The 23,105-nt window shown below is 44.5% G+C and overlaps 1 protein-coding gene across 1 annotated transcript in view; it reads left to right on the top strand.

The window, feature by feature from the left end:
* The window catches only part of ADGRL3 (adhesion G protein-coupled receptor L3), a 519,229-nt gene that overhangs the window by 463,288 nt on the left and 32,836 nt on the right, over positions 1 to 23,105 (top strand). The window contains exons 20-21 of the mRNA XM_084516776.1: positions 7,408 to 7,474; positions 8,896 to 8,987. Coding sequence (XP_084372902.1) covers positions 7,408 to 7,474; positions 8,896 to 8,987 — 159 coding nt within the window. The remainder of the gene's footprint in view (positions 1 to 7,407; positions 7,475 to 8,895; positions 8,988 to 23,105) is intronic.

Raw genomic sequence — 23,105 nt, 5'->3', positions numbered from 1 at the left:
TGATCATGGACTGTTCCCCACCATGAAGAGATTTGCAAAGGTGTTTTCTGGGAAAGTCTGATGGGGAAAATTTTGTCACGTCATTTCATAATATCAGCAGAGGTGGCTGTCCCAAGTCTCTGCCCAGACAGCCCAAGTCTCAGTTTGGTCCTGTATCAGCAAGGTCATCCTTTTTTCTCTAACCAAAGAGTATTTCTCACTTAGATGATGAGGCATTGCTTTCTTCTTCTTTTTCAGTGTTCTATCAAATTATTTTGCTTGGAGGCTCAGCTAGGTGGTGACTGTAGGGTACATTACCCTCTTTGCAAATCGGAACAGCTACATCACTTACCATTATGAATATTCTTAAATGTCTTCAGTATTGCTGAAGCTGGTATCAAAGCACAATTTAGATGCTCAGCAACACCGTCTAATAGAAAACAAAAGAAAAATTGAGCCTTTGATTTCTTTGCCAGCTTTGTTACAATAGCGCTAACAATGTATTTTTATTGATGTTATTTTATTTTATTTGTTGCTTTCCCTTGTCAGGCTGCCTTTCCTTTGTCATTTTAACTCAGTTAAAAGCTCGGTCTGAAGGCACAAGTAGCAATGAGCCAGTGGCGTTTTTGAAAGCTCTTTTTTAGCATAGGTTGGGTCAGGCCATGGCAGTAGTTGATATTTTGTTAAATCTAACTGCAGAATTTTTGCCTGCAAACCTTATTGCCATATATGAACCCAATTCCTTGCAGAAGCAAACCTGTAGTGCAGTGGAGCTGCTCACAATCCAGTACTGTGCCAACAGGTAGGGGCGATCCCAGCTGGATATTTGCATCGTGTTTCTCCCATGAGTGGGAGAATAGCAACCTAAATTTGTGTATGTCATACTTGGTGGAAAGGAAATGGCCCACACAGGATGAGGGCAAGAGGGAGTAAGTTTTCACGGAGCTCTACCAATTTATCTCAGGTAGCATATCCTATTTTGACAGGCCTATGGGTTAGAGAAAAAACAGCAGAACATCCAATTGCAGTTTCTGGAATTCGTGCAGTGGGTGAGAGTGTTTCCATCAGTTGATTCCTGCTTTTTTGCCTCTTCTGTTCCTGTCCTGTTGCGAGGGATATATAATCAGGCAGTAAGTCAGGTATTGAAACATTCTGCCTCAATAGTCTGTTTGTCCCTTCAGGCAAATTTGTTCCTGCTGTGGTGTTTCTACTGAGGACACATTAGGGCTGAAGGCCATGAGTCCGGACCCCTGGAAGGCCAGCTGAGATGCTCTTTTGCGTCTGCCATTGCTGGAGCTGCATCTCCACCAGTCTTTTTGGCAGCCTGGTTGTTTAGTGCCCTCAGGGAGTAACTTGGATGACGAGGCACAGGCTTGCTTTCCTGGCTGCCTCCCACGCTGTTCACCCCGTGATTTCTGTTGCAGGAGTTAAGCACCACAGCAATCCTTTTGCATACTTTCCCAATGCTTTGTGCTGTGCACCAAGAAAACCTATCACAGCAGCTAGTTTTTGATGAAAAGCAACACCAAACACATTGTTTTACAGTGCTCTGTCACTGTTGGGTATTGAAAATTTCTTGCAGGTAAAGGAATTCCCCAAGCCCAGGGTATCACTTTGGACATGAGACAACAGTGCTGCATCAGAGTTTGGTTGATTTGCATCTCTCCCATCTTCTCAAAGTCTGTCTGGGTGTTTGGCAGGGACAAACCACATACAAATGTAAGGTGGGACAGGTACCTGCATGCAGGTAACACATGGCACCTCACCATGGCACCCATAAAGCACCATGGCAGCTTTGCGCTGCTGCAACATTTCCACTCCTGTAAGTGTGTATAAGTTCCTTTCTGAAGCACAGCAAAATAAACATGTTCCGTGGAAGATGCTGCCTTTTCCCAGCCCAAATATTGCCATACGTAGGTGGTACAAGCAGGAAGTTGAGCTGAAATTCACTGGAGGTGAACGACAAAACTTTGCTGTCTTTGTGTTGATGAGGCAGCAGTCATATGCCTCTGTCAGTAAAAGCTCTCTCCCTCCCCACAGCATAAAGTAGTATTTTTAATGACTAAACATGTATATACAATATTTTGCAAATAAATATTTACAGAGATTTGTAGAGCCTAAAATATTTATTTATAATCTCTAATTCGAGAGCGCACAATTTTATCACGTTCTCATACTGGAGAACTAAAAAACATACAATATGTTTTGTATAACTATCATGCTCCATCTGGTTGATGGATGATGATGTATTTTTCTGTGTAATGTTATTAGAAGGGTAGAACTGATTAGAATTTGTAGTGAACTATATGCCAGGCATACATAATTTGATTGCAAGAAGTTGCTTGGTTTTGCCGGGTTTTGTAAAACATCCTCTGGAATATATTACTTGCCTCCCTCCATTATTTATTGCATTTGTTTAAGCAGGACTTACAGAGCTGTTAGTGTTATTTGTTTCTTGCCTGGCATTTGGTGCCACCCTTCATACATATCAGAAGGATTTGCTTAGACACCCCATGTAGGGTTTCTTGATTTCATTTTCCTTTTTAAATCCAACCATCATGCCCACATTATGTAGTCAAAACCAGGCAAATACAGTCAAAAACAGTTCCTCTTTCTGTTTCTTTGCTCGTCTGTTAGTGCTTGTGATTTTCCACCCCGGTGTTCATATTGATATTTTGGAGTAGCTGCCTAGTAAAGATACTGTCTTATGGTTAATTATTCCAAAAATTGGCATTGATTCTTTCCCTTTTGTTATTGTTTGTTTAAGAGCAGTTCAAATCACCCAGAGCAGAAGATTTAGGGCTAATTAGTTCGATGCTATAACCAGGCAGTAGCACAGCGATTACATTAAAAGACCATCCCATTCAGGTCAGTTGGGAATATTCATGTGAGCAAGCAGAGCCATGCTTGCCCTTTCGCCCAAATTCATCAGAAGTGTTGCATCTCACCTCGTTCTGGCTGTCATTTCTAAAGTAAATGTGAAAAGCAGGTAAGCCCCACTGCAGACACTGAGGTCAGGAGACCTCAGGTGATTCTGGCAGTGCTCACATGAACCTCCAAGTGGACATTTCTTACAGACCAGGTCTTTTCAGCAGCATGAGAAAACCTGAGGGCTCAAAAATAACTGGAAGCAAGCACCATGATCTGAAGGCTGTAACAAATCAGCTGCAGAGTCTTAAATGGCCACATCTCAAGTTTTGCTGCAAAAAAAAAAAATATGACATCAGGATTGCAGTTTTAAAAACTGCACTTGCTTTGTCCTGTGTGTTAACCGAATCCATTTATCTCCTGTCCGCATCTGATGTAGTGGGCAGTGCTGCAAAATGCAGAGGGAAAATCATATTTGCAGTTGTTGTTGTTTTGTGAAAATAACTTGTGTTTAAAATTCAGTAAAAACCTGGATTAAGACTTTGGCAGCCTCTCCCTGTGAGAAGACCTGCTCAAGAAGCAGGCCGTCCAAAACTGACAGTCAGAAGCGACTCCATATCACATACTGCCCTGGGTTTTATATCAATGCCTATTACAAATCTCAGAGGAGAGCAGCTATGCTTTGAATGGCTCAATATATTTTACGAAACGTACTTGTAGGTATATTCATCTACTGGTGATCAAATTCATCGTGCCAGGAATCTCTCTATTGTTTCTCTCCCTCCCCTCCTTGGTATGCTATAAAGCAGGATATACGTGGCAAGAAATCCAGCTGTCATAAAGCAAAATGAAAGCCTGGTGTACACACACAGCCTCCAACTCCATCAGCCAGCTGCCGACATCACTTGCATGTTAATGTTGCTGGGAAAGAGCTCCTACCAACGCGGTGCTTCTTGGATGGCCCCATGAACTTGTTTTATTTTCAGCGCTTGTGCTGGGTGTTTGGCGGAGGAAGCCTGAGCAATGGGGATGCTGGAGAACATATATTGCACCCCTGAAAGGCACGGCTTGTTCATACATATCCCATTACCACACACAGCCAAGGAGGCTGTATGGCCGTGTGAAACGAACTGCTGAACTCCCATGAACAACATGATATGTTAGGGCTCTCCGCGTTTTATGGTCCGATGGCAGCTAATGATTGTTTATTGGTTATATTTAATACACACCGGGGATAGTTTAGTGTTTGATTTCTCTTCATGCAGAAAATCGAGCAAACTCTTTGTAGTCCTTATTGCTTCGAAAAAGCTGGAGGTGAGTAGAGCGACTTGTCATTGTGGAAAAGGAGGAAATTAAAAAGGAAAGGAGAGCAGCTCCACTGAACCCATTACAGGCACAGCGCTGCCTATGCTGGTGTGCCTCTTCCTAACGGTAATGGGCTCTGGAGCAGCGCTCCCCATCCGCGGATGTGCAGATAATCTGCTCTGCATTGTGCTGAGCCCTGAAGCAGCTCGTTTGCTTAATGGCAGCGGAGCACAAACTTGTAATAAGCAAGTCCGTGCTCACAGTGCAGCTGTGCATGGGGGTCAGAAGTAACTTCGGCAGCCCAAGATTAGCAACTTTTTGGAAGTGAGTTGCCTGATTGCTTCCTTGTTTCAAGGAGCTCATTTATGCAGCTCATTGTGCGCGTGGTTTTGTCTTTAAGGGAAGAAAAGCTCAGTGTGGTACTTGTCTGATTAGCAATTTACATCTCTGCAACAGAATTGGCAGGACGCCTGTGTTTTGATGTTTTGTTCTTAATTTGCATTTTTAATGAGGTGGGACTTAAATGGGTTCAGAGTTGCACCGCTCGCCGATGACCACGGAAGGCCTGGCTTTTCAAAATCCCCGTGTGGATTAGATGCAACCCTGCAGCTTTCAGTTCAGTTGCCCAGCACTGCCTGTCACACAAGGTTTCATAGAAAGTCAATTTTTCTATTCAGACAAATAAAAAAAAAATCGCATTGCCTTCCTTAAAGCGTGCAGAGAGGCGAGAAAGCCCTTTCTGCTTTTTTTTTTTTTTGCAAGCTGCGTTCTCATCCTTGCTCAGATGAATCTGCCTCTCAGGGGATGGGGACCATTCTGCTCGGTGTCTGCCCCACGTGGCTGGGGAGCAGGACCTTGGCATGCCAGCATAATGGATCCCTGACCTGCCTTCTCGGCTGCTTGCCATCCCTGGGACCCCTCCATCGTCACTGCATTGCGCTGCGTAACCACAGGGACCACTTTTTAGGGGAAAACAAGAAATTTAATTTGGCTAGCAGGGAAGGAGCCAGTTGCCTCACACTTCTGTGCTCCGCCTGGCACAGCTTTTCCCTCGTCTTGTTGTATTTCAGTCCTGGGATCCGTGGGGAATCCAGGAGCTGGGATCTGGGATCCCGCCCAGAAGCGAGGCAGGACTTGGGTGTAGGCAAATAGGTGCAGGTTTTCCCCGTGTCCCAATCTATTTGTGAGCAAACCCAGCTGCATCAGCTGTGAGCACGTGGCTAGCCAATGTGTTTTAAGGGATGGAGAGAGGTTTTATGCCTTTCGTCCTCCGGTGGCTTTCTGAGAAGTGTCTTGCACTTGATGCCGAAGGAAAACTGAGTGGTTGGGCAATTGTAATGCATCGTACTCCCAACCAAGGATTTTGTGCATGATAAATTTGCAAAAAGGTTCAAAATATTGACATTAAAAAAAAAAAAAAAAAAAAAAAGAAAAGAAATACCACTGTGTCCTCTTCCACCCAGCACTCATATCACTGGGAAGAAGTTGTGGGGCTGCCTATTTCCCGGTTCATGTTTGGCAGCCGAGGCATAAGCACTATAAGCACTAGGTAATTTTTGTTTCCCTGTGGGATGGGGTAGGTATTAGGACTTAAATGTCCCATAATGTGTGAGCTGCTGCTATGCAAACATCTTTTTTCGTGGCAGGGGGACTCTTTACAGGTACTTCATTATCCCTGAAACCTCTATTCCTCTGTCAAATCTAGTTGCAATTGGCTGACATTTCAGGCGTTGTTATGGGTGATGCACAGATGTCATGATCGCATAAACCCTTTCCTATAGGAAATCAGGCTGAAATACTTCAGAGTCACTCGTGTTGCTCCATCACCAGCTGCATCTAAATCACCTTGAACTTCAGCAGCCGTGGAGGAAACAAGATTTCCGTGCAGTCGCTCTGAAGGCCCCTCTGCTTGCCGCTCGCATCACGATTTGGATGCAGCCACATTAGGATTTTTGATGAACAGCTGCGGAGTCGGTTCGCGAGTGGTGTCGTGGAAGTGACTGTATTTTAATTTGTGATAAATACGGGTATGATTGTAAACATTGATACTTCTTTAAGGCTGCAGAGACCCGAAGTGTGTATAGTCGGGGAGGGAAATGGGAAGCTTTATCTACATCCTTGAATTTATTCATATCTTGACTTTTCGCAGCCATTGAGGCTCAGGGCATGTTTTATTCTCTCAGCAGAAGACTCGTGTTGATCTCTGCTGTGGGGCTGCTGGCGCAAACCTTTCTGCTTGTTTCAAAGTCCATTGGAAGGGAAAAAAATGCAGCACATGCACTGGAGCTGTCATTTGTGAGAATCGCCGTCTCTTCCACCATGATAAATTCCCATACACAGTTCCTGTCGCTTATCTAATTACGAAATTTCGTTGGACGTTTAGTGTAAGAGTGTTTTTACGCTTTCTTAGTCCTTGGCGTATAAATGGAGCTGTGATTTGCAGCGTTGCAAACACGACAAGATATTATTATTTTAAACATCATGTGAAACTTTCTTAGGATTTACATTCATCTGTCTTGTAACCAGTCACTTCCATTTTATCTTCCTGTCGCCCGGAATGAACTAGGAATGGAAATGTAATTTCCCAGGGGCCTAAAAAATGGGGGGAGTATTAAATGCAGCTGAAATTAAGCGATTAATAATTTAGTTTTAGGCCATGAATCAACTTCATGGAATAGCACAGACCATATGCAACGCTCGAAACATCAGTGGAAACAAAACACTCTGGAGGTTCAGGGAAATAAAACGCTCTAAAGGGGAAGTTGCTGAACCTAATTAAACCTCAGCCTTCTGTTAGCAAAATCGTGCTTCCTGTTTGCACCAAATTTGCTCGGATCTGCTTGATGGAGAAATGTCATCTCGCCTGACAGCTGACAGACAGCTTGCGTTGCATCAGGGCTGGAGAGGAAAGCTGAGTTTAAAGTGAAGAAGCTCCACGGCTGCTCATCGGACTCCTTCCTTAAAGAAAAAAAAAAAGATTTTAAGATTTTTTCCCAACCAACACAGAAAGCCGTAGCAACTAGGCCTTGTGCCATTTTCCCCCTCCTTCCTCCAGAGGTAATTATCTTACTCCATCAATAGCACTGTCAGAAATTGGGCACATAATTCAGCATTTAAATGAACAAGCAATGTAATATTTCCTGTCTCCCACCGGCGTGTTTTGCAGCTCACATTCTTCTCTGTCACTCGCTCACTCTTGATGTATGTCCTGGGTGCAGTCCTTGAATGCCTTCTCTCCCCTGTGTTTCATTACAGATGTTGGCTCCGTCTTGACACCTACTTCATTTGGAGCTTTATAGGACCAGCGACCTTGATAATTATGGTAAGAACTCCTAATTAACTACTCCATCTCTCAGGTCAAGAAATAAAACTTTTGCTGTCCCTTTACTCCGTATCTTTAATTTACACAGATTAATTTGAGAAAGGCATGTTCTTCCGTGACCCCACCTGGCACAAGCAATTAGATGCTCGTTACAGGAGGCTCTTTGCATTGTGAAATACTTGATCAAAACAGGGAGGGGAGGGCATGTGGTGTGTGCTGTGGACACTGCCTCAGAGCGGGTGCTCAGAGGTTTGGTTTGTGCTGCTGGGTGCGCAGCAGCGCCAAACTGCTTGGGTGCCACTTGCTGTCCCCCCTTTTGAACTCGAATAAACCTGCGTATGGATCCTGCAGAAAGGGAGATCTGAGGTGTGGGGGATGAAATAAAGCCCGGACTGGAAGAGAGGTTTTATGGGGGTTTTTTCCTCCCCTGCAGAAGTTGGAGCTCCTGTGACTTCACAGTTAGCACGCTGCCAGCGTATCAGCTAACGCCGCGGCGAGGTAGAGCACACAACTTTAGAGACAGCTGGAGTTTTCTCAAACTTTAATCGCTACAATATGGCTTAAATAAACCATCCGTTGTTTTGAATGGGCGAGGGTTTGGCTAATGCAGCAAACCAGGCACTCTCACGTCAATGCAGACATTGTCCCTGCTTCTCCAGCAACTGGGGGCCAGTTCAGCAGCCCTCCGCATCAGGGAGGGGGCTGAACCACTAGCCAAAACCGTTATGTTTTTTTTTTTTCCCCCGTAAGCAATGCATTAATGAAAAGATATCTTCCCTTTCTGATAATGTCTAAACCACTGAGCTTTTGGAAATGTTTTTCTAGGAACTGGTGGCCCTATATTAGCACTAAGGCATTGCAATAGCATCATGTCTTTTACTGAACAAATCAAACTCTTTTTTTTTTTTTTTCAACATTGCAATGTGCTAAGCATCATCAACAATAGCAATTTCCCTGCCCATCTCCCCTATGAGAACATATTTAAAAAACAAAGTCACAGAAATTCACAGAAAAAGATGCTTTTATGGGTTTGATTTCTATGGGGCTAGCTAAGCAAGAAGCTTTGAGTGACTTTTTGCAACAGTACACCTCCCAGACACAGACGAGCCATTAGAGCAATTGCTTTTCATTTTCTATAACATCATTTGAAGCACTACAGTTGATGTTGGAACCAGCCCTATATCAGTAACACACCCGGCACCACAGCTTTGGTAAAGCTGTGGCATCGCTGCTCCGCACTCCACAGGCCAGGTCACCTTATAAAACGCTTGGCAATTTTCTGTGATTTGGTCTGTATAAAACTGTAGTGAGAGCTAATTTTCTAAAGCAACTCATCTGTTACAGAGGAGAGACTGACTTTCTCCCCATCACGTTCTGTCGTGTCATGTAACCATTTTTTTTTTCCCTTCTCTCTTTTGCAGCTTAATGTAATCTTCCTTGGGATTGCTCTCTATAAAATGTTTCATCATACTGCCATACTGAAACCCGAATCTGGATGTCTTGACAATATCAAGTAAGTGGTTGTCTTTTTTTCTTTCTCTCTGCCTCTTTCTTTCTTTTGCTGTTTATACCCCTGTTCTTCTCTGAAGGCATACAGGGGAATCAACTCTGCTGACAGCAATGATAATAAGGGGCAATAGACTGGATTACAGCGCTGCAGAGTGGTTTCTAATGGATACCAACAAGTGGCTGATGATGAAGGACTGTCTTTGAAGTGACTCAGCTTGCATTAGTGTTCAGGCAGTGCTTGTGGTGGCATTTTCCATTCAATTTTGCATGAAGGAAGCAAACTTGCATTTGCTGTCCTTGAAGCAGGTAACCTCCTATTCCCTTTACATAAGAGGAAATTGTGCCCAATAATTACCAGGTAATTATTGCAGTTTCTACAGGGAAGGTGTTGAAACTATTGATCATTGCTATTTCTCTGCGCTGGGAGCACAGCCTTGCTTCTTTTCTGTTTATTTTGGCCACTGACAGATTTAATGACCCAAATTCCCCGCACAACCTGATTAGTTTCAGCAAAGCTACCGGGGTTTACCTGGGGGTGCCCACAGCAGAGGAAGCACTTGCCATCCTAGGCATGTTTTGCCCTTGCCTTGGATTATGTCTGAGCCAGGGCATCTTACTGTCTAGCAAGCTGCCTCATTAGATTGATAGAATATTAGTTTCTGCCAGTGCCTGTTTATCCAAGTACTTCTGGCTTTAATTACTCGCTTCAAAAATATGACTGGGATTTCAGGTGCAGCGTGTGATAAGATGGGGAGCCGGCTAATTAAGAAAACCATCTAATGAACTTCAGGAGGAAATTGTTGGTGTCAGTGCTTTAGTACACATCCAGGAAAGAAGCGTGTTGCGCAGCATTGCTGCTGGAAGTTGGTGGTCCCTTCTCTTCCACGACAGGAGCAGGAGAAGAGGCGAGAGGGGAGCTCGATAGGAAACAACTGAATAGCACAGTTGCAAGACAGTTCTCAGCGAGTTATTGTTGTTAATGCTGAGCTGCTCTTGCAGATGTTGCTTTAATTCCAAGTAGATCAGCTTCCCCTTGAAAAACTCCCCAGCAGGCAAGGCTCGCTGTGCCACTGGCATACCATGCCATGGCGTGGTCTTTGGTGTGAAGTTTTTATATCTTAGGCTCAGCTTCTTGCTGGAGGGCTGGAAGGAAATGGGACCAGCTCCCTTCCAAGTGCAGGAGACCCGGTCCTGCAAGCATGCAGGCACAGCTAAGTGAGTCTGTGATTTTGTGAGCTCAGGGACCCGCAGGGTGTTCATCTGCCACATCTGTCCCTGCCCGGCTCGTGGGCAGGCTGCTCTGTGGCGTGTCGCTGTTTCTCCTGCCGTCACTCAGCTGGAAGACAAAACTGGAGGAGCAGTCCCTCCTGGATGTCCAGGACTGAGCCCAGCATGACAGTTTTTCATTCGTTTCAGACAGGCTTGGATGAGGCGCTAAAGGAATGGTCCATTTAATAACGCTTGGGACTTGCAACATGACTACTCGTCATGCATTAGTGCTATGGGGTTGTGTGCTGAAACAGCCTTTCTAAGGATACCCACACAAAATCTGTCTAGAAAGCCATTCAGGATGACATTTAAATTAAAAATCGGGGAAAAAAAAATCAACTAAAAAAAACACCAAAGCCTTTATAATTAAAGCAGAGATAATAATTGCCTACTGAATAATCTTGCTTGTGCTATTCTGTAGTATCTTTGTTTAAAATGCCATGAATTTATACAACCAGTTATGTCAATTACCATGTCATTGTAAAATATTTTATAGGTTCTTTGGCAGATGAGTGTCTATTCGTGATTTGACTTCATTAAAACATTTTGAAAACACAAGCAATTAAAACTCTTTAAAGTATGCTGCTGATACCCTTCCAAACATTTTGCTTCATTACAAATGATTTTTTATGTTTAAAAAAAAAAAAAGAGAGAGAACATAAAGTAAACTCAGGAGGACCCCGAGCCTGAAGTTTATCAAAACAAGATTTTCAGAAGTGACTTGATTGCAATTTATGAAAACCTAAGCAGAAATCAGATGTGTAAGTTTCTAAATCAAAGTTATGTGTTATCGCAGTATCTTGTGTGTTATCTATACTTGAGTTAGGGGAAGGTGCAGATTTTTAACAGAGAGGGGAATTTACCTTTTTGAGGTAGCTTTCCTGGAGATGTGAGGGGCTCACCATCTCCAGAAATCCTGTAGGTAGGATCACAGTCTTGTTCTAGGCAAGAACAAGATCTTCCTCAATCTTTTTGAGGTGACCAGAAAGAGCCTTTCTGAGCTTACCTCTGTGGCTTTACAGGGTTGGTCCAAATATTCCCAAATCTCTTTCTCTATATGCACGTTGACTTCAGTGGCTCTCACTGTGGTTCCAGAGCATTGGATCTTGTCTTATCAGTTTGTATTATAAAAAAACACAAACCAAACCTAGGGCCTGGATTGGAGGGCCCCTTGCTGTGATCTGCATTTGACAGCTTTACGGCACGCGGGGAGCTGAATGGGAGTTTGTTCTCCCAGTTCATTTCCTAGCACTGCTCTGTGTTGGGCTGTGGCGAAGCTCTCGCAACATAAATCCTGAGCCAGTTCAACAACAGCAAAATACTTGATTCCCTGTGGCAATGTAAGAATAAAGGCCATAAAATATTTTAATAGGCTGTTAATAAGAGCTCCTGCAATCTGGTGCTTGCCTATGTCACTTTAAAGGTTAGAAATACATTATGAAGTATAGAAAATAGAGAGCCAAATAACTCCACTTAAATTAATGAACTTGATAAGGGATCAGGTGTCACCTGGGATACCTTTAATTACTGCACCAACAGAAAAGCCATTCAAAGGGCAGTGCCTGAACCAGATGCTGTGCAGCTGAAAGATTTGTAGGCACTGTGAAAAGTTGTAAAAATAAACTTCCCTAACCTTCAGGAACAGGCTCTGTATTATTGTGCCAGCATGGGAGAACCTGACATTCCTGCAGTGGAGCGCTGGGTACCTAGGGGTTACCCAGCAAGAGATTCAACGCATAAATAGCTGGCTTACTTTTTAGCCACATTAACTTTTCCAGCTTAGCCCAGCACTTTGGGGAAGGACAAATCTGTTGTCGGGGAGGTAGGTGGGTACTTCTCCACTTGGAGAGCATCCTGCGTGTGTCAGGTGGGTATTGAGCCAGTTCAGGCGGTTGTACCCCTAAAAGAGTGAGGTCCCTGCTCCTGTCCTGCTTTGCAGCCATGTGGTTTCTCACGGCAGGGTTGCATTTTCGGAGGGAGAGGCTTTACTTTGTTTGCATTTCCACATCAAACATTCCCGTGTGGTGGGGAGATGTGAGCTTGTGTATGTGCTCTTCAGCTTTGCAAGGGTTTCTGTGCCAGCTGCTGACACCAGGAGGGCAGAGTAGACGCCATTTCACGACAGGTACTGTCAACAGGAGCTTTTGAAACAGAAGGGTTTGGTTTCTGCCTTCAGTGCATTTAAACAGAAATATTAAGAGCTTGCCCTGGGTAGGGATCTCTTTTGCCTTTTAAAGATTGCTTCTATATGAAGCAGTGCAGAGGACGCCGAAAAGGCTGCATGCATGGGTGGTGCATGTAGCTTTTGCCCCTGCCTCCTCAGATGTTGAGCAGGAGGGAAGATTTCCTCCCAGCCTTTTCCAATGGCCATTTCTAGGTTGGAGTTATTTATTCACCCTGTGTGCTGAGGTCGAGGCCCACTGTGGCCATCGCTCTTTCTTCTCTTTGTGGCTTGTCAGCAAACACAGGTTAGCTGAAATGGATAGCAGGGAGGATCCTCTAGCCTTTGGTAGCTCTGTCGGCATGGTTTGTGTCTCACTTGTGGCCCATCTGAGGGTGTAACTGGGATGTGAATGGGCCACGAGGTTGCTCATGAACACAAACTGATCCACCATCAAGAAAAGTATCTGGCAACGTGTTGTTTTGGAGTTTTAGTTCCTGCAGCTCTTCCGAACCTACAAGGGAAGCGTGTTGCTGATAGGAAGGCAGCTCTTCCAAGCCAGGGACGTGCCAGCTTTCTGGATGGGGAGAGCCTGCAGTGCCACTTGCATCTGTAGCCTGCGAGGTGGAGGCTGTGGGCATGTCGGTACGGTGTTGATGCACCCTTGCTAGCAGATGGCTCCTCGTGAAGGCATGTTACCAGCTGGATTGCTTTAGACCAGCTGTGAGGCTGTTTCACCGGAGGTTGCTGCTGTGTGGAGTGATTTTTGGAGTCGAGTAGCTCTAAGCCTTCCCTTCACACTTTGCCATTGTGCCGGGTAGATGTTAGATGTGTGAAATGTCTCAGACTGTCGGGGATGGGAGTACACTGCCTCTTTTTTATATTCGCGTTCCTCTAAGAAGCCTTATGTGACAAAGGAGAATGCATCTGTATGTGAATTAGTCCAGCACGGTTCTTAAGCTTTCCATCCATCAAATGCTTTCTGGGTGCAAAGGCACGTAGCTTGCTGGACTAGGTCCTCACACAGGTCTTCATCTGACCTGGAGCAGATGCTGCAACAAGACAAAGCATCCGTAAGTCTCCTAAGTCTTAACCCCATTCTCTGTGCAAAATGCAGGATCAGTACAGCGCTTACGTGAAAGCCTTGTTCTGCAGCTGTTTAAATACTCCTCATTAGAGTCATCATTAGGGTTTTAGTAAAGGAACAAAAAAAGAAGATGGGCTACACTGATCCAGACATGTTCTTCACCATGTCTGCTGAAATCTGAGGTCCTCTCTCTGCTCTGTGGTGCACAGCATAGAGCTTGTTAATTAACGAAATGGCAAACTGGTAGAAAATCGGGTACGGAGAGCAGTTATTTAGTTAATAAAAGGCAGGTCCTGTAGGCAGCTTAGAAGAATTCATCAGTGTGGCTGGGACACTGCCATGCCTGGAGTTACGCAGGAATCCCAGCTGATCTCCAGATGCCCAGAGGGGAGAGAGTGAAACCTGCTTTCTCCTAGCAGAGACCAGAAGCCACTCTTGCTGTTCCTTACAGATGCAACCTTCCCTTTGAAGCTCCCGCAGACGCTTTTCCCTCTTCCCCCTTGAGGTTTGTCAGTGTTTCCCGCAGCTACACGAGCCTTCCTGACGTCCTCCTGCACTGCAGTCTGTGGCAGTGAGATTTTACTTTATTTACTTTGGAAGGGTGACACGTAGGCTTGAGCTGCTGAGCGCAGTTACAAACCCACTAAAAAGAAGGCAGGCAGCAGAGGGCTTTGCCAGCTCCCTCCTCTCTTCTCTTATTTAGGTGGGTGCATTGTTGTTTTAGCCAGGATGTAGCTTGGCTTGTGCTGAGGCCACTACGATGCTCTTTAGGAAGGAAAACTTGTGGGGACCCTTTCAAAGAGGAGTGTGTCGGGCTGTAGTCCCGGGCTTGTAGGGAAAGCTTGTCCAGCGCAATAGAAACCTGCCCCAAAATCATCCAGGAAATGCAATTTTCTTTCTTTCTTTCAGACAGGGATATCCAGACTCTTAGCTGGTAGCTCCTTTTGTTTCAGAAGAGTCAGTATTAATTAGGGGCCTTGTGATAGTATAATCCTGGCATTAGTCGCTGTGCTCTTCTTGCAGTTTTCTTCCCTCTTTGTAAACGTGCTCCCATCTCTTCTCCTTCAACAATAGGATAAGCACTCCATCAAAAACACGAAATTTCCTTCCAAATGTATTTATTCTGCACACGCAGGAAAGAATGTTTTCTGCTATTGTGGCTGGATTCACAAGAACACATGCTGAAATCCTATTAACGTGGATGATGCAGAAATGTCCAGCACTTCAGAAATCAATCCCACCTCCCTAGCCTGCAGGTAACCAAAATGAGCCTCCCCAGGCTCACCAGCTGCCATGGGAGCCTCAAATGGTCTGAGGCTCAAGACACATGGCCCTGATTTAATGGATAAATGAAAAAGTGTATGCTCTCCTCGGTTTCTGACTCGAAGAAAGCTGAATGGTCTCAGCTAACTTCAGTAATTATTTTCTCTCTTGAATTTATTCCACAGTGAAAGGCCACGTTTCTCATCTGCTAATTGTCCTCCGAGGAAATACAGCCAGTAGCCCCGCGGGCTGTCATTGAAAACCAAGCTCAGGAGGAGGTGCTGGGAGAGGGGAAATACCCATTTGTCAGTGTCCACAAGCACAGAGAAAAGCAGGTTAACTTGCTACACCATCCTGCTTGAGGATGTGTGTTATTCAGAGAGGAAGACACCGATGCTGAGTGTCTAAAGCAGGCATTTGTCCTCCGTGACTCACAGGGCACCCCTCTGCAGCATATTCAGGCCTGATTTTCAGAAGCACAGAGCTCTAGTAAGAGCTAACAACAGTGAGGAGGGTACACAACTTCACTGTCAACACCATTTGGGGTTTCCAGCAAGCCTTGAGTTGGTAGACCTTTCTCTTTTTTTTCTTTTTCCTTAGAGCCTCAGCTCCCAAATTAAACAAGACTCATACCATGCTCCCCTAATCTTTTTTTTTTTTTTTTCTTTTTTCTTTCCATAGGAGTCTCTTGCTCACAGGCTTACAGAAATAAAAATAAATCCGAGAATGTGCGACCTAAAAGCAAAAATCAGGAGCCAAATGCAAAGACTCAACATTTAATATCGCTATGTAAAACCTCACATAGCCAAATCTGGGCTCTTTTAGGGAGCTTGGCCCAAGCACGGGGAGGCGAGGGGTGAGGGAAGTTACATGCTGCAGACAAAGTCTGTCATGCTGGGAATTATGGTCAGGTGTACTACAGCATCAGACACAAAAACGAGAAGCCCCTTTTCCAAAATGCGCCTCCTTTTCAACTTTACAAACCATTTCCATATCCTGCTCTCCCCATATGTTGTATGGGTGTAAGTGATTATCTGCTCATTTTCTTGCTTCTCAACATATGTATTTTATTTAAAGAGACATGACTAATTCCATCCCCCAGATTAGCTTGTTGTTACAGTCCTGCAGTTTTTCTGAAGTCGTAAAAATCTCCTCGAGAGTTAGGTATAAAATTTAAACTAAAGGTTAAACAGAACTTCCAAAAAACATCTGCAGAACTGTTTAAATGCAATCTTTGATTTAACGCAGCAGTATTGTGCTGGCAGGAACAGAGGTTTACCAATCTCGTTTTATTTACTCAGCTGATTGAAATGCAGAAAAAGTAAACATCCTGGGTTTGCTGCAGTGAGGAACGAGTTAGATTTCTGAACAGGCAGGATTCCTTATCCTGGGGTAGGAAGAGCCCGCATTACTGGTGCAGACAAGCCATTCGTGGAGGGTATCCTTTTACTAAAGAAAGATTAATTGGTGCTTTCAGCCATTTTAAAAACAAGTGAAGCTAGGGAGACAGCAAGGATTATTTCATATTTTTTTCCACTGAGATTTAGTCGATTCACCGATCAGTTCCTGGATTTTTTATTTTATTTTTAAGACACCGTAACTTGGATATAGTTTGTGATGCCAAAGGCTCTGGAACTGAATATCCCACTGGATTCATGCGGGGGGCTGGACTTGCAGAGCACTTTAATCTGTCATTACGTCTGGGTTTGCAGCTGCCTGGGAGTGCGCAGCGAGGATGCAGCACGGCGTAAGGCTCCAGCCCTTGGGAGCAGGCCCAGCACAGCACCTGGGTGTTCAATCCTGGGCGTTCAGCATCTCGATCTCCATCCAAGAAAGAGCTGAGGGTACGTGGCAGGTGACAGAAGGGAGATGGTGAAGAGCAGCAGCCAGGCAGTGAGCAGGGAGAAGAGGGGATTACGTGCACCCACACTGAACCCCGTGCAGATGCCAGGAGGTGTGTGTGTTGGCTGGAGTGGTGGAAAGGACAAGGTGCAAAGGGTTTGAAACACAAGCTACAGAATGCAAACAGTTAGAGGAGCCACAGTGAACCTCTGTTAAACATGACCCGAAACCCTGACTGGTGCCTTACCAGTTACTATAACCTAGAGTGTTAAGTAATATAGCAGTGCCTGTAAAAACAGGCTTTCTGTTCAAATTTTTGTACAGCCCTACTAACAAAGTAACAAGACAACCTGAGTGAGCTGTTCAAGAAGGGTGCGTTGAAAATCTCTGCTTCCCTGCCAGCTGTGCTGTGTGCTGCAGATTTGGACTCTTTAACTTCTGGGGACAGCGGGCTGGGAGCACTGCAGCTCCAGGGATGCCTTTCAGGGAAGGATCATCTCTTTTTTGTTACTTTTTTACTTAGTATTATTATTATTATTTATCTTTTGTAAGGATAGTCAAATGACCTGTGTGCTTCTGAAAACAAAGGCATAGCTTTTTATCTCCCTTAGAAAACCTACCACCACACAAAGTTTAGGAGCTCAGGCTATGATCTTTGTTTCCAATATGTCTTTGAGAGCCCTTACCCATTAACACCATGCCTTCATCAGCTCAATGGTTGGGTTCTTGTCTTCCTGGCTCTTGGGCAAGAAAACACCATGCTGATTACCTCAGTGGTATTTCTGTATAGCTTTCATCTGCATCTCTGCATAGCAAACTTTAAGCAGGCAGCCTAAAACAAACCCAGAAGAATCACTTAGGGAATCACAGAATGAAGTATTTACGAGCTTCCTACCAAGAGAAGATATAACACATTTATATTTTGTCAGGGCGTGGAGTGTGTGAGCACCCTGGAGACAGAAACCCTGCTTATGCTGAAAAACCATCCGAGATTGTATTTCCGTGTGCCTTTCTTGCCCGCTGATGTTGATTGAAGCATCGGATTTTGTTTGTTGCTGTCTCCGTTTTTTACAGCATGGCTTGGTGAATACCTGACCGTTTGGGCTTTGGGTTTTGCTTCTTTATCTGTGGCTTTTGTGATGGCTGTGTTAATGTTGCACGGCGATTGGAAAGCACTAATCTTTCCACTGACACGTGTCATCCTCCCAGCATTTGAAAAAAAAAAAAAATCAATCAGCGGTTATTGATCTGAGAGAGTGTTCTGGAAGATATTAAATACCTGAGGTCTTTCTGTGAACCCATAAATCATGATTATTGTTTTAAAAGGCCATACATTTTAAGTATTTTGTCAGCAAGCCCTGCTGGTGCTGTTTGTGAAATACAAATGTGTCTGAAGGCTGTGCGGAATCTGGATCGTGTGGAAACAATCAGATATGTGGTTACACATTAGCGTGTTTTGAATAATCATGGCATGCCTTTGCAAAGCTAGGAGGAAGGAAATAAACAGGGAAGGCAATTCAGAGGGTAATTAATTACTTACAGAAAATTAGGCGAGCTTAACAGAATTGCTCTTTCCAATTGCAATAATTAAGAACAAATCTCAGAAAGCAGGCCATGACTTCCCCAGGCAAGTTGAGTGGGAAAAGGGTGATACTTCTGCCTTTGACAGAGAAAAGCAGACATAGGCCACCCCAAATCATGCAGGGCCAAGGGAAATTTGGGTTCATTTGTCCGGATAAAATCTTCAGAGCTACTGGCGGCACAACCCCAGTGCAGATGGGATGTCTGGTGGCCACACGTGCCGTGGAGGGTCCATCTCTGATCACACAGCCCTTGTGTGCTCATCATCACTTCCCTAGGAAGGGTGAAAGGATTTGGGGCCTGCAGGAGCTGCCTGGCATCTCCCTTCTGCCAGGAGGTAGCACCCCGACCTTTACAGATTTCCAAGGAACTTAAAGCCAGGGGTTTCTTCTGCAAGTGAAGCTGAAAGGCACACGGCTCCTTTCACAAACAAGCCAGTCTGCCTTCAAAGCAAGACCCACAAACGAGCACCAGTGGGCTGGGGGGAAATGGAGGATGGAGACTTGTTGTCAAAGACGGGGAAGCAGCCAAAAGGTGAGACCCGGGGATTATTTTTTGGAAGCCTGTGTGGTGTCAGGGAAGCCTACATCAGCAGCCTAAGGAAGGTGCTTAGGAAAAGATTTGACTTCATGCCACTTACGTGGTAACTTTGTCACCAAATGTGAAGACAAATCCTTTAAGCACTCCTTTATTGCTTGCTATTGATTTTTCTCAACGTGAAGATGCTCCTCCACTAATTAGCGATGAACTCGTTTGCTTTATGAGGGCACTTCTGGACTTTCCAGCTACTTCCTGTAGATTTTCAGAAGTTCGATAAATCAATCGTTTGTAATCCTTGAAATTAAAAAAAAAAAAAAGGAAAAAAAAAGCAAACAAACCTCCCTTTTGCTTCATATTGGCAGACAGCAGGGAGGCACAATAGCACGCGTTATTTTGTGTCTCTCGTGCTTTTCTGCAGGAAACATCTGTCTCTGGACTCTATTTGTGCCATATTAAAATGAATTCCCTGGGTCTTTCTGAATGTGCTAGAGGGTGCACATCATCCATCTATTTTTATTTGGGTTTCATCACTCATAACAGCCACTAAAGGTCCTGCTCACTGTGCATTCACTTTGGCATTTTTTGCTTGCGAGCCAAACCATGTGTTTTGGGGCCTGAGCTCCAAGTCCACATGCTTGCTCCATTCAGGCCTTTTCCTGATGTTAGAGATATGGGGAAATACTTCAACTTGTGAAAAGAGTGATAAGATAGCATTAGATGAAGTTAAACCATAAAGGGCTGAGTAAAATGGTAACACGTGAAGTCGCTTGGTTACGTTGGTTTTATTAGAGGGGTAGGTTTACAGTAAATGTGGCTAAAAACTACATTTTTTTAAATAGAAAAAACACAACTCTTCAAAATGTAGGAACAACAGACAGTATTCTTTCTAAATGAGAGTTGCATAGCTGCTTTTTGATGACAGGCATTGTGAGTTCATCAGCTTTTTAAGATGAATGCAAAGGTAAATTCTTGGCTTACTGTTCCAGCTTCCAAAAAATGAAGGTTTTAATAATCCAGAGTGATGCTAAACTACCTATATGGAAGTGGTTTGCACTGTAGTATATAACTTCCAGATTATCTGTGCCCCTGTATTGAGCTGTCTGTGTATATTCTGGCAATTGGGTCACCTTGTGTCAAAAAGGTACATGCTGGCGTTTTAAAAAGACAGGCAGCTCGAAGGAGACTTCCAAGCTTCTGTCTTTTCTGTTTGTTGAAAACAGCCCAGGATGCATTAGTTTTGAAATTTCTCAAGCATCCAGACAAGGACATAAGTAGCTAATATTAGCAACTTTAAAAATCAGTGTTGATCTGGAAATATCACAGGAATGTAAGAAGTAATAAGAACAATCCTTTCTCATAATTTACAACGAAAGTGCTTAGGGAAAATGAAAGACATCTAACTTAAATAAGATTTTGAAAGAGTTTTACATGATGTGTAATTAACCTTAAGAAGTCTTTGCCCCAAGGTAATGTCAGGGCTTTTTTAAGATTAGAAAATGGATTAGGTATTTCTGTGGATTGGGAGGCCATCCACTATCCATCATCTGGGTTGTGAAGAAACACAGGGGAAGGAAGGTAAGATTTGCAGAGTTACAGGGATAATACAGCTGCTGAAGATCAGCTTTTTAACTTCAGGTATTTGAAAATAAAGCCCCCAGCTAAGACATTATTCAGATTTCCCCCCTAGTCATTTTAGAGGGGCATTTCTTCAAGGAGTGGCAAAGTCTCACCTGCCTTAAATACCTAGTCTTATACGGGATAAGTTGCAATTTGGGGGTGCCAATCTCCTGCTAACTGTGAAGAGATCAGAGCTATGTAGTTACAATTGAACACACTGAATCCCATGACTACCACCAGGAACCAGGAAGGATTTATCCCAATCAGTTCTGGAGAAACCATTTTATCTCCAGCCCCTCAGGCTGTGTTAGGCTAGGTTTTCCAAGGATTTATGCTTCGGCTATTATTTGCTTGCCCTGTTAGTAAACATAATCTCAGTTTTCCAGTTAGCAGCTACATTTTCCCCTGAGCTAAGACTGTTCCAAGGCTTTTCTCTCATCTAAGCGATGTTTTTAAATGTGTTGCAGATAATAACACTGTATTAATGCAGCGCTGATAGGTTTCACAGATCTTACCTGGAAAAAAAATAGATTCTGGAGTAATTTTTGTCAGACAGGAATTGTTACTAACACAAGAGTTAGGCTTCTTACAACATTTAAGTTGGTGAAATGCAAAGGAAGGATCTGAATTTCATGAGGAAAATCAGAGACTAAGTCCTACAGGCTGTATGTGTAGAGATGTGAAATGCTTGAATGTCTCACTTCTTTAGGCACCTGCATGCTTTGGGCAGTGGGTCCTAGGCACATCCATATCCAAATGGGGTGGAAATGGGGTACAAACTGCTTGGGTGTTCTTGACAGTTCTCTCTAGAGCTGCTTTGAAGTGTTATCCTCAAGCTAAAAAGCAATCCGAGTTTAGTGATTTCATGTTTTGTCTGTACAAAGATGAAACAGAGCCTCCAGTTGCCTTGAAGAAAGGCTATTGCAGTTCACCAAATTACGTTTGTGAGGGTCTGGGCAGCAGCAACAGAGAAAAAAATCCTCTGTCAGTCCTCCAAAAAAAAAAGTCACTCCTCTGCAGGGCCACCGATTTGGTGGCTGTGCACAGAAATGGCATGGGACATGCGTGGGTACCTGTCACAAGTTCCTATCCGTTGAGGGCACTTCATTAGGGTTATGCAGCATGTCTGCAGCTGAACCCAGAAAGGAGTTGGAAGTTGGACTCAGTTTCCTGCACCGAGCCACCTCCTCTGCACTCATTTATCCCTCCTGATCAGCACAGGCTGAAGCATTTGAAGGGAATTTATCACTGAATTAATACTTCCCCGGTGCAACAAGACTATCAAGGTGTGCTTTGTGCTTTCCTCATGTGTCATTAGACGCTGTTATTGAGGCTCAGCTCTCGGTCTTTCCATTGGCGTGCCCAATTTCCCATTTTCTGAGCACAGAGATGAGTGCAGGGCACAGGAACAGTGGATGTATTGCCTTTGTACCCAGACAGAAGCGGTACAATTCAGTTGTGTGGGATGAGGCATCGACTGCCATGGGGTAGCTTGGATGTCCTCACAGGGCTGGCAGATGTGACACGAGATCTAAGGCAGGCAGCTTTCGGCATGGCAGCAGATGAGTGGAGGAAAGCCTGCAGGGACGGCAGCCTGGGAAGATGAAAGGGTGGTTGGATGCCAGAGCAGAGCTTTGGGGATCTGTCAGTGACTGGCGAGGATGAAGGCAAGTTCAGTCCCAGGAGGCTACAACAGCAGTTGCTTGAGTAGTCATCCCCCATGGTTTTTCCTCCTGCAGATGAGCCCTGTTGAAGCCAGGCATAGGTTCAGGTACCAACTTGAGCAAACCAGTTCGTATGTTCATGTACTAATACAACTAACTGTTTTCCATGAAGCTCTGAAAGATGCTTATGGTCTCCTCACAGCCTGTATGCCTTTTTAGTCTGCAAGGCTATTGCCCATCTACTTGTTTCTCACTGCTCAGAAGGGGGTAGGGTAAATGTAGAGTAAAGAGTGGCCAGATTAGCCAATTCAGTGATTTTTCCTGTTCTTTCCCAAAGCCCCTGAGTGACCGTGCTAGGGTGCAGCTGGGAGCAGCATCACTGCCTCTTCTGTCTCAGCCAAGGATGATGCAGAAGGTGTCCCTCCATGGCTTTACCCACTGCAAGGAGAAAAAAACAAAGCCTCATTGTGGAGATACCTAGTGTCCCTCTTGGTCAAAAGTTACTGCTGAAGATCATTCAGCTTCATCCAGCTTCTTTCTAAACCTAATATGAAATGAACATATTGAGCTAGCCTCTACCTCTGGCACCTGTGGCACTGCTGCCACAGATCACTGGGTCAAAAGCACTGGGCAATGAGGGGAGAGAGGGCCTGGGAGGTGGCCTGCCCTCTACACCCTTTGTATATCAGCCGTCATGCAGGCAGGGAGAGGCATGGAGTTATGAGTGCAGCTAATTTTGTTGTCCCCATGGTGGCAGAAAGTTGTTTGGAGTGGGACACAAGCTGCTCCTTCAGCAGCGGCAGCAGGCTTCTTTGCTCTGCTGAGTCCTCTCTTTGTCCTTCCCTGTGAAAAGGGAGTAAATAGGTCATTGGTTTCTGTCTTCAGGCTTTTAGAAGATCCTAATGCCATTATCTCAAAAAGAAGATAACGCTGTAGTCTGGCTCATAAGTCAGCAACTTGGGAATTACGCTTATGAAAAAATAAAAAGCAATAAGGAGGTTCCTGTAATACACTGCAGTGCATCAGATGGAGAGTGCTGGAGGTGCAGTGAAGTTTTGCCACCTGAATGTGTGCAAGCTTTCCATGGTGGCTGTGCAG

Source organism: Aythya ferina, assembly GCF_964211825.1.
Source record: "Aythya ferina genome assembly, chromosome: 4".
NCBI classification, from domain to species: Eukaryota; Metazoa; Chordata; class Aves; order Anseriformes; family Anatidae; genus Aythya; species Aythya ferina.
The sequence above is the reverse complement of the archived record's forward strand: the minus strand, read 5'-3'. Positions and strand labels throughout refer to the sequence as shown.